At 35.9% G+C, this 17542-nt stretch overlaps 1 protein-coding gene across 1 annotated transcript in view; it reads right to left on the minus strand.

Moving 5' to 3' along the window:
- Positions 1-14911: 14911 nt before the first annotated feature.
- Positions 14912-17542, minus strand: part of LOC107721045 (heat shock 70 kDa protein 12A-like) — a 15036-nt gene continuing 12405 nt past the window's right edge. Inside the window, exon 2 of the mRNA XM_016528902.1 lies at positions 14912-15918. Coding sequence (XP_016384388.1) covers positions 14912-15918 — 1007 coding nt within the window. The remainder of the gene's footprint in view (positions 15919-17542) is intronic.

Here is a 17542-nt window from a genome sequence, read left to right on the forward strand (position 1 = left end):
AAAGGAATTGAGGCTCAGCTCTTTGAGGGAGGAGACAATGGAAAAGCCCCGAAGTACTCAATTACTGACTATCAGAAAGATCACTATAAGTAGGTAGTATTTAAAGGGATAATTCACCCCAAAATAAAAATTCTGTAATTAAATTACTGTTCCAAACCACTACACACGCATGTGCGTTCCTCTTCTTGTAAACAAGGCACAGCATTCTACATCAGCAGCAGCATCACACATATGTATCCTATATGCATACACAGAAAGTATTCTCGTAGCTTCATAAAATTACGGTTGAACCACTGATGTGACATGGACTATTTTAACGATGTCCTTACTAACTTTCTGGGCCTTGAACATGGTAGTTGCATTGCGGTCTATGGAAGGTCAGAAAGCTCTTGGATTTCATCAAAAATATCATAATTTGTGTTCCGAAGGTGAACGAAGGTCTTATGGGTTTGGAACAACATGAGGGTGAGTAATTAATTAATTTTTGGGTGAACTAACCCTTTAATAAATAGATATATTATGCGAGGAGTTACTGTTCCTAATGAAATTTCTAGATTTACATCACCTCATAACTTGTGGTAGGGCATGAAGAATAGTGTAGGAATGGGAATAATAATTGTCTTAGCAACTACTTATAGATTTGTAAGGCTGAGGATGTACAAGTAAAAATTAGCTGCAGCACAAAACAAACTTATATGAAGTATACATGGTCTCCAATGTGTGCATGTTATTATAGAACATCATCAATTGAATGCGTGCCATCATAGGACTTCACACAAAAGACAAGCTCTGCTGCAACAGCTCTTTCATATCTTCAGTAAAACAAACACACAACGGCCCGCTTGAAAAAAATATCCAAAAACTATATTGTCATAATCAGCCGTAAACACACAAAAATGAAACAATAGACCTTTACACCTCTGCTAAGCCGTAACACGAACTGTGAAGTACTATGAAAGTCCCTGTAGTCTTCGGTACTATCCAGGTGGGCACGCGCTTCATACGCCCACGGCGGGTTTTGATTGGTCGATTGAGAGACTCTGATTGCCTAAAGAACAGGACGGACAAACACCTGGAAAGTCTCAAAAACACATACACACAAACCCAAGGCAATTCACACCTGACGAATTGAAAATGAATATTCAGCGAACAATTAGTAAAGCATTCAAATATTTGTGTGCATACTTGTATACATGGCAATAGTGTTGTGCATTTGAGAAAAGCATTTTGTGAATGTAAATTTGGTTATGAAGATATGAATTGCAGTTTGCGAATGTGTAAACTTTTCTTTGAGAATGAGTTATCTTTGGCATTAATGAATCTTGTTTTGCATAAAAAGCACACTTCAAACACTGCGATCACTGTAATGTTACACTGTAACAGTGTTCAAATATCTGTTACATTAAGCATTTACATGATGAATATAGTCGAGATCAAATGACGTGATGCTATATTATTATTAATATTACCAGTAATTTATTTTAATTATTTTTTAGCTTCATTTAAATGTGTAAATGTCAAAAAACAGTTCCACATGTATCATTCTAATTTCATATGCAAAGATGTTACCCAATCATAGCTGTGGGCATTTACATTGAAATCTTAAAGGAGACACGTCCCCTTTAAACATAGCGTTCAAATCAGAGTCAAAATCAGGATGGAAAATGGCCATTTATTTCTAAATTATGACTGCTTTTGATGTACAAAATCTTACTAACGCTATAAATGGATCCCAGGGAACATTATATAAAATGCACTGCACTAAATCAACAATTTCTTCTGTTTTTAATTTAATATCTCTGCTAACCTGCAGACATGTTGTCTACATCTCTTTTAGCAAAGGCCAGGATCTTGTCAGCAAAGACAGGCATTTTTCTGCGATAAATATTGCAATATGAAAACAATTTAACCAGATATTTTCAGTATTTGTAGGATGATTGGGGTGATTTTATAGGGGAGTGAATCTGCATTGAAAATAATAAACAAATTACAAGCATAGATAAATATAATATAACAAATGCGTAATAAATACAAATGAAATAAGCAGTGCTTTAATGTTTTTCAGATAAATCTAACAGTATTCAGGTACAGACATTGAATAATCGAATGTAAAATAACACTGCATAGTCTTGTTCACTTATATTTAATATATAATATTTAATTATAATTTATTGCTCCATTATATTGAATTAAACAGGCATTTTGACGTAATTCTGCATGCATGTATCTGTTCAAGATCATAAAGAAGAGAAAGATAACTGAATTTGGTGTTCACTTGCTGTAGAATTACTTTCTGTTACTGTTTTTAAAAAGCCGTTTCATGCATGAGACGCTGCAAGAGACGCTAGCGCAACAGTCAAACGCATCCATGTTTACATAGAAAAAACTATGGAAAAGCAGCGCAATCGAATGAAAACCTGTAAAGAACTACCACTGTATGCCTGATATTTCATGTTTGCATCATGGTGACAGGCTGAAAGTTGCTGTTCATTGTTTTTACAGAACATTTATAGTTAATAATAGTCTACTGGTGTTATACCTTCAGTCAGTTTGAATTTGAATTACCTTGACTTTTGAGATTTTTTTTAAAGCATTTTCCTCGTATTATACATATTATATGTTTAGAAATAATACAAGTTTGTACAACAAGAAGTTGTAGTTTGTGCATCTTTTCTGCAAAGATATTTAACAAGTGATTTGTTTAACATTTACATCATGTTGACCACTTCATGTGTGGCGCGCTTGAAATAGAAATGTCTTTAACTAGAGGGTTAATAAAGAAAGAGATACTTAAATCATGTTGTAGTTACATTTTGAAGTTGAGTAGTTAAAAATCGTACAAATTCGAGAATCGGTCAAACATTCTGAAAAAAAAAAAATCGAGATTTTATTTTTTTGCCATATCGTCCAGCCCTAGTGCAAAGACGTGATCGGCTGAAGATCAGAATAACTTAGCTGAACAGGAAAGTTTCGTGACAGCAGAAATAGACAACATTAATCAGCAGAATAAAGTAAGATGCATATACTCACATAGCCATTGCCTTCAGGGTCACGCAGTCTTTAAAATGTCTACTAAAGATTTAACCATTTCTTTTTGGGTCTCTGTTGATGGTCTGCATTATAATTGTCAAATATGAAAGTAAAGCTTGTTGTTTGAAATATACAGTATATACCAGTTTCATACATTAAAAAAATAAATGCAAATACTCACGTTTCGCCATATTTCTCAACAAGATGATCATCAATAATTCGCATTATTGCACGCCTTTGCTGAGTGGTAATTTGATCACTATCTAGGCTCTCCACAATAGAGGGTCCATGTGGGTCCAAGGTCTGCAAGAATAGTGCTGTGACCTGTGCCCACTTCAACAGGGTGACCAAAGACATTTCCAGAAAATAAATTGTAACACAGCATTACTTGATGTCTTACAGCCATAGTTTTACAGATATTCTTGAAGTTGCATGTGACAAGGCTTATGCGTTTAAACCACATAGTCCAATACTGCATCAATGGCCCTAGCTGTCTTATGGCTCTTGGATAATGCAACATGAAGTGATGCTTAGGTTTTAGATGTCGCTGTGGGTACAACTCAAGGAGTTTAATGTGTCCTTCCTCAATCAGTGAGTTTATGATCAATTTAATCTCCTAACTCCCTAATCCTTCTAAGATGTCGTGCATAATGTCTGGCGCTATGTTCTTGCTGACATAAAAAAAGTGCAGATAATTAAAGGCACTTGCTTGTTTTAAGCCAATGTTAATGTCACAGTCTTCTTTAGTCTGTATCCTAAATATGTCTTTTGGTACAGGGCACCACCAGCAAGCATAATTGCTCGCAAAGCTTTCTGTGAATCCAAGAACTCCATTTAGTGCCAAGTTATCACCAACAACCTGACAAATGCTGACTTTTACTTTTCCATCAACTGATGGTGTTTTGATATCCACACCCTCTTTCTCCAAAGATTTTAAGTCCTCCACTATGGGCTTTAACACGGCATCAATGCCATAGGTTTCGGCGTCATCAGTTTTGTAGACTGCCAGCAGAAACAGGGAGGATAAGCTGGAAAGCAGCTCTTTTGGTAAACATTTGATGGCAAAATACATACACCCTACTTTGTGGACAGATGTCTTTGAGCCAAGTGGATGCACTATGTCATCAATATAAATAAGGAGAGGAATAGAGACCTGAGAGAACAGGGCATGGTTTTGGCAGAGCTCACCATCACAAAAGTCTTGCAGGAGACCATTAGTGCTCTTCTTCCACGCAACAACCTTGGACATGATGCCTGGTAGTTCAACTATCTTTTTCAGGAGCGGTCTAAGTGGAATGCGCTGAAACGTGTCACGCACTGTTTTTTGTTTTACTGCACCACTGCTGGAATCTATGTGCTGAACATAGGAAATGCCAGGGAAAGTCTCCTATATTGGCTGAATAACGTTATTTCAGTTATTCCAGACTGCATAAAATACCAAAACTGATACCTCAGTACAAATTAAGTGGTAAGCATTGACAAAAGATTAATTTCAGTTTTATAATACTGATTTTATAATGTCTAAATATAAATCCAAAAGCAAAACCAATTAGTGAGTAGAATGAGCCAATAGTGGTCCTCCGCTGACAACTGGTTATGAAATGCGCGCGAGAAAATATTAATTATATTATAAATTATTGTAAAAATGTGTTTTTTTACCAAAAAAAAAAAACCCAAACTGCAGTTTTGTGGACAAAATGTTCATCTTGCAAAAAAGACAGTATTACGAGCGAACGAAAATCAATTTTGCATTTAAAGTAAGTTTTTGGATGTGCGTAGACATTTTCTTTTTCGCGTGCAACATTTCACTTGCTTGCTCCCCTGATACCTTGCCCTCAGTGCTCACTAAATAACGACGTCTCGCTTGCTCAACACAACCCAGCGTTACAATATGCCAGAATTCCATTTAGAATTTAGAAGCCTCATCTCTGATTGGCTGGCTTGACAACCAGTCATAACATTCCATGCATTCCTGACGACAGCGGAAGAGGATGAGATGCATAGGAGAAGAGAACGTGCTGAAAAAGGAGTGACGGTAAAATTCACTCCTTTTTTTCACTCAATTTTTTTCCAAAATTGCCAATCAGGAGTGCAATCAAGAGAGCAATACCCCGCAGCGCCAAGTAAGTTTTGTTGTTGGTGTGTTTATTCTTTATTAACAAGTAGCCATCTCATTACTTGTCTGCTAACTAGACAGCTAGCTAGATAGCTACCAAAGTAATGTGATTTGATGATTATCATGTATATTCCTTAACGTTTATCGTGTACTTTTCTTGGCAGTTATGGAACATTTTGTTGCATCACTTTTCATATAACTGTCTATCTAAGATTAATAACCTTTTGTTTGTAGTTATTCCGATTGAGTTATTTAGCATTATATAAAGAAATCCACATTTTTACATTTATTAAAAATGATTTAGGGTCATGGAGAAATCAAGTCAGCAGCAAGAAACTTGGTCTCGCTGCTGCTCAACTCAGTGAACAGTACCTCGAGGCAGACAGAACCTGAGAGACCAGAGCCAAGCAACTTGACAGTGCAGGGGGAGATAGCTAGGTTCACACTAACAATTTGTTCTGAAAGAAACATTATGAGCTCTGTCAATATTGTGTTTTCAGCAGAGAGAAGCTTAAGCATTAATTGAAAGCAATATTTCTATAAACATTATTTAGTAACAGAGTTTTAGTGTTTAGAAACATGGGACCAGTTGCATAAAAGGTTTCAAGTTTATGCAACTAAACAAGAGTTTTTGTGTTTAGAAACATATCAGTGCTACTACATTTAGATCTTGATCAGACTGTAAGAAAAGGCACACTATGTTTATGTCCTCTAACAGCACTGACTAATGAACTCATATTTGCACTTTAAAAATCCACAGATCTTTTCCAGGATATTTCAGGCCAAACATCAAGCGTGGCAAAAAGAGAAACATAACATAGTAAAGCTACATCATGTAGCAACTTGAGTCATTAATTTCTTAATAAAGGCATTAAAGGATAGTTCTTTTAAAATACAGCCTAGCATACTGTTTCTTTAATTTGCCTTGCATATAACAATAATCAAATCAACAGCCAATAATCATTGATGAAAAAGTATTTGTAAAGACTAGTATTTGCAATATCTGACTCATATTCACTTTTTTCCTCCTCCCTTTTGCTTGCCTGCCAACAACAGCTAAAAAAAAAGCTCCAAAGGCTCATTAAACAGCCATCCAAGATCACGGCATCTTTGTATGTACATAAAAAAAAAATCAATCAGATGTGAGGCAGCTATATTTAATCAAATAATATTTAAATATGTTATTACCCGTCTCAGATACAGGTATTACCTTCACTATTTAGGGGGAAAAACTTTAAACATATGGTGGTCAGGTAAATGACAAGTACTCTTTATCATTTCATAAGAAGCCTTAGCCATAATAATGTTACGTTAAAATTTCATCATAACAAGAACACACAGCGATGCACTAAACGCGAATACTGGCACTTTTCGTGTGAAGTGCATTTTTGAGAAACGCACATAGAAATCTGGCAACTGCACACGCACACTGAAAGAGCAATTGTTTATTACAAATATTTTGAATTTTGCAGCCTGCAATTCCATGTGTGTTGATTCTTTGAAGAGTTCAGACTTACGACATTGTAGCGAATGTTCCCCAAAAGGTCCCAAATGTTTCGTGAATGTCCCCCGCGACATCATTTTGACGTCTAAAGAACCTAAAGACCTTTTTTTGTTAGCTGGGTATGTGAAAATACATTTGGTGAATGGCGGTTCTGCTGGACAGATAGAGGGCGCTGTGTGAGTGCAGTGTGTAGCAATGGGTCTGCTGTGTTGCTTGACATAACCCAGCAAGACTATAGCTGATCACACGCACATTGTCGTCCTGTGTTTATTCCACCATTCCACAGATTGCTGGGAACACCTAGCTGTCAGCAGATTCCTGTTACAAAAGCTTCAGGTCTGCACTTCTGTTTTTTTTTCTTGATCATCCCCATTAGAAGCACTGACACTAGAAATGTATACAGGGATTTCGGGATATTTGCTGGAACCCATTTAACCATTTTTCCTTTCATTTCTCTTTCCTGGGTGAAGGCCCTCATCACTGTCACTCTCTGCCTGGCTGTCAAAATTCTCCTTATCAGAATTGTAAAAAATGTCCATAATTTCCTTATTTGTCTGTTGTCGTCTTATAAATGATTGATAGACATTTTTTTCTTAAGTAGTTAATTAAAAGTTGGAGCCTGCTGGATTTACAGCACACAAGACCTTAAATTTGACTGGCAGATCAATACTGTTGTTAAGAATAATCTTTTCCATCTTAGATCAATATCTAAATTGAAGTCTATCCTCTCTTTTGAAGATATGGAGAAGGTCTTTGTGTCATCCCATTTGGATTACTGTAATATGTTGTATCTGGATGTGAGTCGGGCCTCTCTCTCATTTGCAGATTGTTCAGAACTCAGCTGCCAGACTTTTATCGGGTACTAAGAAGAGAGAGCATATTATTCTTGTGTTAATCAAACTGCATTGGTTACCCATACGATACAGAATTCATTACAAAGTGTTGTTGTATGTTTTTAAGGCTCTGCAAGGCTTAGTGCCTGAGTATGTTACTGATTTAATCGGTCTCTGTCAATCCAGTAATTGCTCCTTATGATTCAGCGTTCTCATTTAAAATGTAAAGGTGATCGGGCATTCTCTGTTGCAGCTCCTAGGCTCTGGAATGACCTTCCTCTGTCTGTAAAACCTTCTCCTACATTGAGTGTATTTCAGAGTGTGCTTAAAAAGTATTTGCTTTCTTTAGCATTTGAAAATGCTTTTCACATGTCTACATTGATTTTGTTTTATTTTATTTTATCTTTCTCTGTACAGCACTTTGGTTCCACTTGTGGTGTTGAAAGTGCTTTATAAATAAAGTAGAGTTGAGATGAGTAATTAACTGTATTTTTGTCATTTTAATGTATTATATGCTTATTTGACATCCAGAGAGAAGGGAACACACCAGGCTATATCTTACACATAAAGGTGGCCGATGTGTGTCTTTACAGGTATGTTTGAGGTTACTTTAGAATCCATATAAATTTAAATGGTATATATAAATAAAATAAGCGTTTTTGGCTTTTGTTTCTGATTGTGGAAACGATAAGGATAGCATTCCTAGTGCATGTTTATTCAAATTTTAGTTATTGATTTGTATATCACTTTACTTGAAGGAACACGTTACTAACTAATTCTTAAAAACCCATACACTCTAACAATGCATTATTGTGCCATGACTTTTCTTGAGATAGGGCCCGATAGCATAGTATATACATAGTATTTGTAATGTGGGAGGCGTGACAACGGAGTTGAGGATCCAAGTGCAGGCTTTATTACAAGAGTGGTCAAACAGCTGCAAACAGGTATAATCCAGGGCAGACAAAAGAGTAATCCAATAAACAAGCGAAAGGTCAGGGCAGGCAGCAAGCGATCAGAAAACAAGGAACGGTCCAGGCAAGGCAACAAGGAACACGGAAAACACAGGAACTAGGGTTGAACTAGGACTAAACACGGGCTAAACAATACCGAGCAATGTGAAAGAGAGAAACCAGGCTTTAAATAAGGTGAGACAGATGAGGTAACAAGACACAGGTGAATGCAATCAGTAATGATGAGCCCAGGCAAAGGATTATGGGGAATGAAGTCCGGGGTAAAGTGGCAAGAGTCTGTAATAGAATGCCCTCTAGCGAAGCTCACTGGCACTACAGGTAGAGATCATGACAGTATTCAGCCCAGGAAAGTAATATTGTGCAGCACCATATTCCAAGAAGTCACAGAGTGAAGGTACAGTATGGTCATGATCTGCAAAAGAAATCCATTAAGTTTTCATAACTTCGTCAAGCACTACAGAATATGCCACTGGTCAGTTAAAGACATTTATTTTCCCTGTTTACATCCACAATGTATTTGTATATTTAAATGAATAGGGGCTTTAAAAACACATCTGTGGAGGGTAAATCTGAAAATTGTCAATGAGGAGAATTTTCTTGTGACAACTCTGATTTTAGAGACATCAGGGGCCAGTTGCATAAACTGCTTAGACTAGTCTTAAAAAGTTAGCCATCTAATTTGTTTTCTTCTAGTCTGGTCATAACTGTGTAAAGTCAGTTACAAAAATGTAGATTGGCCCAATTTTAATCAGAAAAGTGAGACTGATTATCTCTTGGCTAACTGCTATTTGGTCAAACTAGTTCTTAAGACACAGTCTTAACATAGTGGCTATATTTCTGCAACAGGTTTCAGCGTCCATTTTCAAATTGTCATTTTATTAGCAACAGTTGCCACATATTCAGAGCTCATAAGAGCAACTTGTGGATGCATCATAGAAATACAAACTACTTAATGCAAATTAATCTAACTTCTCCATTCCTGATGATTTGAGTAACCTGCAGTTGCCAATACAATACGTGCAATACTTTGGGCAACTTCTTGTTGCCAATACAATAGTTTGCGCAACCTCCAGTTGTTAGCACATAAAATATGGTGAAGGCGTCCTGTCTAGAAGCTACAGTCATTACCCCAATTCATAGGTGAGCACCAGGTCCTCAGCATCTATACATTATCGCCTCCCTACTGGTGTACACACGCCTGTTAATCACACGCCTGTTAGTTCTCATGTGTCTACTGTATTTGTAAGCATTTAAAGGTACATGGCTTGAGAATCCTTGATGGTACATTGTCTTTCCTTAAAACAAAAAAATGTAAAGAGTGCTGCCGAGGTAAAAATCTTCACCCTTTTGATCCTTTCTTGAACATGTTTGGGCCATTTCATCCATATATCAACCTTTTGTGTATGATCTTCAATCAAAATCATTAAACATTATTTGTAGTATGTTTTCAGTAAATATCAATTTGTCAGTTTTAGTGTGAGCTGATTCTGGCTACATATGTAATTAGTCAGTGTTTCAATCACAGAAAAACATTAATGCCCATAACTCAACTTTCATTAATTCAGTAAAACTGATATTGTTTTTCTAGGTCAAAGAGATTCAGAGTGATGGAGCAGGTCACATTTCTGTTTCTGTTAGAATTAATTATTGAGAGTTACCTTCAATAATATATTGAAGAGATATATTCAGAGCCTCTCTTAACTCTTCGCAGAGATTAGTTTATACTTTTGGATTCATTAGCCTGTATTATATCCAATGTAAATGTTTATAACACTTAGATTTAATCTCATCCTATATTAAACTTCATGTTAAAATTTTGGATTTTTCCTTGTAATGGTGGTAATTAATTGTTGGAAATAGTACCATTTAAAGCATTTAAACAAACAAAAAAAATCCTGTTGTTTTTACAGAAAAAATTTAGCAGCTGTGGTTGCCAGAATAATTCTGTAAAAAATATATTTTAAATGTAAACAACTTTACAGTATAAAACTGTAAATTTTAGTTTAAAATGTTTGTGATTCACAAAAACAGCCGTTTTTAAACCAGTAAATCTTTTTTTTTAAATAGCACAACCACGCTTTTGTTATACTACTTCTTTCAATATCATCAGTACAGCTGTCACTTAGGGTAGACTCAATATCATCCGATTTCACTGCAAAGAAATATTAACTGTAAAATTGAGAAGTGAAAACAGGAACTGTTTTTAAACAGGCAGATCAAACATTCATCTTAGTTTCAAATAAACTGCACCACCATATAGACTTCTACCAGAAATGTGAAAAATATAACCCAATGTACACAGATGAGGCTTCGAAAAACTGAAAAGCTAAAGCTAGATACGCATAAAGAGCTACTGCACTGAAAGACTCAGAAATCCAATAATAATTTGCCCTTTCAAGCATTTATTGACCTTAAACAAGTGCACAAAAAATCAGTCAGTTCTCAACACAAATGTGTAACGTGAACTTTCTTTACAAACAACACAATATAGAGCATGTGACAGATTAATGATTATCTTACTGGAAATGAAAAAGGAAAGATAGAGGGACTTCTCTCTTAAAACGGTTCAAGAACAAATGTTTTTTATGAATAATAGTAACATTAACACTCTTTAAGGATTACTGCATTTCCTTGGAATCAATCAGTGTAACAAATGTACATGAGATACAAGAATGCAAATCAGAATACTGTAACAGTTGTATACACTGTAACTTAACATATACTGAGCATAGCAGGTGAAACAAACCTTCAAACTGAGAGTATGGCACATCATTCATTAAATGTCACAAATCTTACTGACTTCGGTCCATATTTAGACATCACGCCACTCGTGATCTGAAAGGTCCTGAATCAAGGTAAGGACTGTTGGGTTCACGTGAAGACGGGCTGTGTTTGTCTTCTTCACTTTGGTGCCCTTTTCTGGGTTGATGGAGAAAAAAACACTTTGGGAAATAAGAAAACACGTAATTGTATTGATCGGAAAAAAAACAAGCTTCATTTAAAGCATAAACATTTTTTTTTAAATTCAAGCTATTAATAATTACTTTCTTGTCACTTATTTGTTCAAAATTAACAAATATTATTTAATAGGCGAGTACACCATGAATCCATCTCAAAAAGGTGTTTTTGTCTTATCCTGAATCCAAACAGTGAGCCTGTAAGTGTTTATATGGGGACTACTTTAGATCGGTTGGGCCGATTCCTGCTTGTAGCCCAGGAACAGAGAGAAGTAGCCCTAACTACAGTGTTCTTCCACAAGAAGTTATTTATTTATCAGTAGAGCACCCCAAAAAAAATAAACATGCATACATATATATGAAGATTTCAGATGCAAAACCCTCCAAGTCCGTCTGACATGTTTTCTTTTAAATGAGCATTTTTTAATCAGGCTCCTGTGTTGAGGTTCAGTAATTTCTCTTTAATGACAATAAAAAGGTTAGTAATCAGTTATTGAAATGCTTTATTTTCAATCATTTTCACTTTAGTAAATTCATGGGTATTTAACGAACTTTACTGTCTTTCAGTCCATGATGCTTTTTTTTTTTTTGGCAAAAACCTCCAAGTCCATCTCATTGAACAAGACGGTTGTAAAATCACAAAAGATGCAACTTGGAAACACTCAAAGCAGATTCAAAATGTAACAGTGAAGAAACTGATTCACACAAACGACATGTCTACACTGAACGAGAACAGCAAAGCGCAAGACAAATTAAGACCATAAAACTCAAAATAAACAGTGATATATTGCATCCAAATGTGTGTGTGTGTGTGTGTGTGTGTGTGTGTGACAACATTACAACAGCATGACTGTTGCTCAACACTTGATGCAACAAAGCGGCCGCTGCCCACACCGCATCTGGAGTAGACAGCTTTTAGAAGTTTGCGTCTGGTGTAAAAGTGTGTGTGTGTGAGTTGATCGGTTTGTTCATTGTTACATTTTGATTTCTCCTTTCATCATTTGCAATGTTTCAAGTTGCATTTTTAGTGATTCTGCAAGTAGGTATTGTCCAAAGAGATGGACTTAGAGGTTTTTGCCAAAAAAAAAAAGCACACATGGACTTTTTTTTTGCAGGTTTTGCAGCCAAAAAATAAGGTAACTTTATTTCGATAGTCCACTTTAGACATTCTATTAACAGCAAGTAACTTTGCAACTACATGTCAATTAGCAGTTAGTAGAGTATTAGTAGACTGTCTGCTTAATATCTTCTAACACTTTCTTTGTCAACTTATTCTACTAACCCTAAACCTACCCTAACAGTCTACTCTGAGAGTTAGTAGACATGCATATGCAAATTAATGAGAATTAGTTGACATGTAGTTGACATGTAGTTACAAAGTTACTTATAGTTAGTAGAATGTCTAAAGTGGACTATCGAAATAAAGTGTAACCAAAAATAAAATAAAAATAACAATGAAGTGACTAAAGTGACATTTTTTTAAATGTTAAAAAATATTTTTTTAAAAGCTAGTTCATGCATTCATGACCTCTAGACTGGACTATTGTAATGCACTGCTAGCTGGTTGTCCTGCATCTTCAATAAACAAGCTACAGGTAGTCCAAAATGCAGCGGCTAGAGTCCTTACCAGGTCAAGAAAATATGATCATATTACCCCAATTTTACAGTCTCTGCACTGGCTACCTATTAAGTCCCGTATCAGTTACAAAATATTATTACTTGCCTATAAGGCCCTTAATGGTTTAGCTCCTGCGTACAGTCCGCACAAACACGTGAACTGCGCACTTTTTTCTAGGCTAACATTAGATTGAGCTGCCATGTAAAGTTGCTACTACATACAGTATATATATATATATTCTACAGTTTGACTTTTCTTTTGCTCTGACGACGTGACGTCAAATGTGTGAGCTGCGCTCCTGTCTGTTTCTCAATATGCATTCTTAATGAAGCTTTTGAAGATTTTTTTAAAGTGCATGAACTTATGAATTGAGAGTTTAATGACATTTTTAAGCATTTTAATTTACATTAAATAATGATCTGTTAATCATTAGTTAATTTTTAATAAGTACATTAATAAACATTAACAAGTACATTATCTCATATTACTAGCTGTGAACATGTTAACTAACGATCTGTTAAGCATTATATAATGTTTGTTAAGGTTTTATTAATGAAAGTTATTATAAAGTGTTGCCTGATTTTTCAATAACCATGCATAAATGTTATTTTCTCAAAAATATGAATATGTACATATATGCTGCTCAGATATTATTGTAGCACAGTGTAATCTGACTTTATCCATTAATGTTTATAAACAACTGGGGGGAAAAATGCTAGGGCATGTCATAACTTCTGCCGAGGCCCAAAAACCCCCTCAGTCCCCAGAGGGTTAACAACACACCTTCTCCCGAACACCGCAAAAACAGAAAGAGCTGGTAAAGGATGACCCAGACTTTTAAAACCCAAGAAACGTAGCTGGTAACATAGCAGAGAGCAAGTGGAGACTCTTTATGCAACAGTCTGGGGGTTAATAGGGGCACTGAAGGTTCGCAATAGGCCGGTGAGGGACAAGGAAAAAGATTATGAAGGCAGAAAGTAAATAAGTAAAATGTTCACTCAAATGGGAACTTAAAAAAACATATTAATGCATCGCATATTATAATTTCAAATCGCCTCTCCTATTTCTTTGCTGCCAGCCTGGAGCTGTGATTTTAATGGCAATAACAAATTTTTTTTTTGCATGTCATGTTAACATATTGTAGCTTTATTTGTTTTATCAGAACATGAACTACATCAATAAAGGGTACACAGCACTGATACAAACTACTTCATGATTTATTGTATATTTAACATATAGCAACTAATGGTGCTATAAACCCTAAAATAATTACACATGCTAAGCATATATATATATATATATTCATTAATGGATAAATGGTACACATGGTTGGTACAGTTGTCTTTGCATGTCTCAAACACATTTTATATTCATACGAGAACCACAGAATAAAATGAGTAAGAACAAAATTCTAACTAAAAGCTACATAATGAAAGGTACATACATAATTTATTTTCTGGAAGCTAAATGAGTAAACATTGTTACTGCATTCCTGACATGGGGCAAACCTTCAGTTACCTCTCAGACACCAAATAGAAAGATTGCCTGTAACATAAGTACCAGAATAGATACATTGGTTTTAAGGGAACTATGATTACTTTATTGTATAATAAAAGAATTGACTCCTTCAATTTAATTTACCATAGACATAAAATCACAAGATTTTTAACTGAAGAATTTTAGAAAGTATGATTATTGTGGCGTAATAATATGAATTTAATCTGCTAGTGCTATGTTGAGTTGTCCTTAGTCAACAGATGTAAAGAAATCACAAGATTTTTAACTGAAGAATTTTAGAAAGTATGATTATTGTGGCGTAATAATATGAATTTCATCTGCTAGTGCTATGTTGAGTTGTCCTTAGTCAACAGATGTAAAGCTACTTGCTCATGAAGTCAAATGTGACTGATTTAGTTTTAAAATCTTCCAAATCAGTTGCAGTTGCCTTCATTTCAGTAGAGCCAAACTTTACTTCTAACCTGACCTTACGACTCATGCCCTTGTCAGTATTTGGCATACCAACTGAGAGCGATCCAATACACTCCACCCCCCAATCATCCACAAACTTGACATTTTGTCTTTTAGTGCTGTAAAATCTGAATCTCATTGCTGTTTGTGTGGGGTCTACTGGCCAACGGGTGAATACTCGAAGCTCATCACAGAGAACCGACTCTCCTTTGCTAACAAGCTTTTCAAAGACGACATCACAGTACTCGTCTCCTAGGCTGTTAACATATTTACTCTTGCCTTTGTGAACGGATTCATTAAAGGTTATACTTGTAGCAAACCCATATGTTAGAGTACTGATGCGTGATTTCACCACTGTAGGTTTTTTGCCATATATGATTGCTCCCTTTAATATTGCTACCTGGGGTTCATCAGGGCAGAGAATTTTGTGTCTAGAGCCAAAGTGCTTCTTCATAAATTCTAGCAGAGTTGGACTTTGAGAATATCCTCCAACTAATAGCATGTACTCAATCCTCAGCTCTGTGTTTTTCACAATCTGTTTAATGTTGTTTTCGATTGCCCTGAGACTGTTATCAAAAAACCTCCTCAATTGTTGTTTTTCAATCATGATTGCACCATCTTCCCATTTTACTCCACGAACACCTTCAAAATAACATTCCATGCTCTGTCTTTGACTGGCAATTTCTTTCAAGTTTAACGGGCACCAAATGGTCACATCTGTGTCGTAAGATTTTAAATTAGCAATGTCACACTTTAATTTGAGTAGTTCAGTGGGGTGTTCTTGCTCAAATTTATCAAATGTTTCCTCAGAGAATATATCTTTTAGAAATGAGATGATGTTCCCATCTACTCTCTGTCCACCCATGTCATTTCCAGATGCAGCATGCAGTTCCTTCAGATGGCCTTCCTCCACCGTTCCTCCGTTATGTCAATAGTACCACCTGCAAAATATTTCAAATATTTTACATTAGTCAGTAATTTTACGTATTGTTTTCATATATAATATACACATCTATCAAAAAAAGGGTAACACTTTCTATGAAGCCCACATTTATAATACATTACAAGGGTATTCTTAAGGCATTATAATTAATGCATAATGCATTATAAAAAAAACTTGTAATATGTTGTATCATCTCATAAATAATCATAAGAACAGTTTTAATGTATTATAATACCTAACTATTTGTGTTTGTAGCTTTTAAGAGGCATAAAATGGTCTTTAAAATGACAATAATATCGCTTATCGCAGTTATTTCTGGGGCAATATATCGCACAACAAAAAGTTGTTATCGTGACAGGCCTAATTATAAGTCTCATATCTTGCCATTGTTTAAGATCTGCACAATAACTTAGTACATCATATTAGTGTTTTTACTGTAAAATTACAAATACAAAGTCTTCCTGAAAACATCTAAAAGGCTTTATAATGTGGTCTTTGTCTGCTTTAAGTAAAGTGAAGTTACTTTATTTAAAGCAGACAAAGACCACTTATAAATAATAAATAATAATTTCTCAAACAGCCATAAGCTAAGATATCAGATCAGATGAATGTGTACACATTGCTTTGAACAATTTTTATTGTAATATCAGTATGGTTATTTTGGTTTTGGTTATTTTGATGTTACCCTTTAGACATCTGTTGATAAGTAACTTTGCAACTACATGTCGACTAGCAGTCATTGGAGTATTAGTAGTATGTCTGCTAAATATCTGCTAACACTTTATTTTGATGGTTGGGCTGCTTTAATTGATGCATACACACATACACACCACTTGCACATAAACACAGTGAGCAGGAGAGAGGTCGGAGACCGCAGATTGCGCTGCGCACATACAGAAACTTTTTGTTGGTGCTGCCCCGCTACTTTTATTAATAATCTTCCTCAGCAACGAGGTAAAATCGAAGTAACTCAACAGATCATTGCTTGTAGAGAGCGACGCGCAGACACAGGTAACTCGCACACACAACTGTCATCTCTATCTCTCTCGATAGATCGATCGATAATTAATTCAAATAAATGTGGTATAACCGCACTATTTCATCTTTGTATCTGATTTGAAGCGGGCAGAATGCTAAAGCTAACGAGTCGTAACTGATGAAAATAACCGTCATTTTTACTCTTCCGGTTAAATATTGCACTGCTAACATCATAAACAGCTTTAAGTTGGCAAATGACAATGGAATAAGCAGGATAATCAACGGCTTGCCGTGCATTAAAGGATTTTAAATGCACTTTGCAGAGGCAACACATTCGCTAGATTCTATAGCCTCCGTGTGGAGCCGGTATCCTCCTGTGTTCTCACCTCAAACGGGTAGTGGCACCGAGAGGCCCCGGTTAGTGTTGGCTTGCTAAAAACTGCTCCAGAGTGTCCGTACAGTAGACCCTGTTGAGATCCTCCATCACCCTCGGCAGCGGACGCGGCGGAATGTCCGGCGCCGGGCCTTCACGATGAATCCGCGGGAACCGTGGAAGGCCGGGTTCCATATTGAGACCTAAGCGGTTCTCGTATGTGTATAGCCCACGGTATAGCCATAGAG

The sequence above is a fragment of the Sinocyclocheilus rhinocerous genome, unplaced genomic scaffold (genome assembly GCF_001515625.1).
Source record: "Sinocyclocheilus rhinocerous isolate Xijiao unplaced genomic scaffold, SAMN03320098_v1.1 scaffold1232, whole genome shotgun sequence".
In the NCBI taxonomy this organism is placed as follows: domain Eukaryota; kingdom Metazoa; phylum Chordata; class Actinopteri; order Cypriniformes; family Cyprinidae; genus Sinocyclocheilus; species Sinocyclocheilus rhinocerous.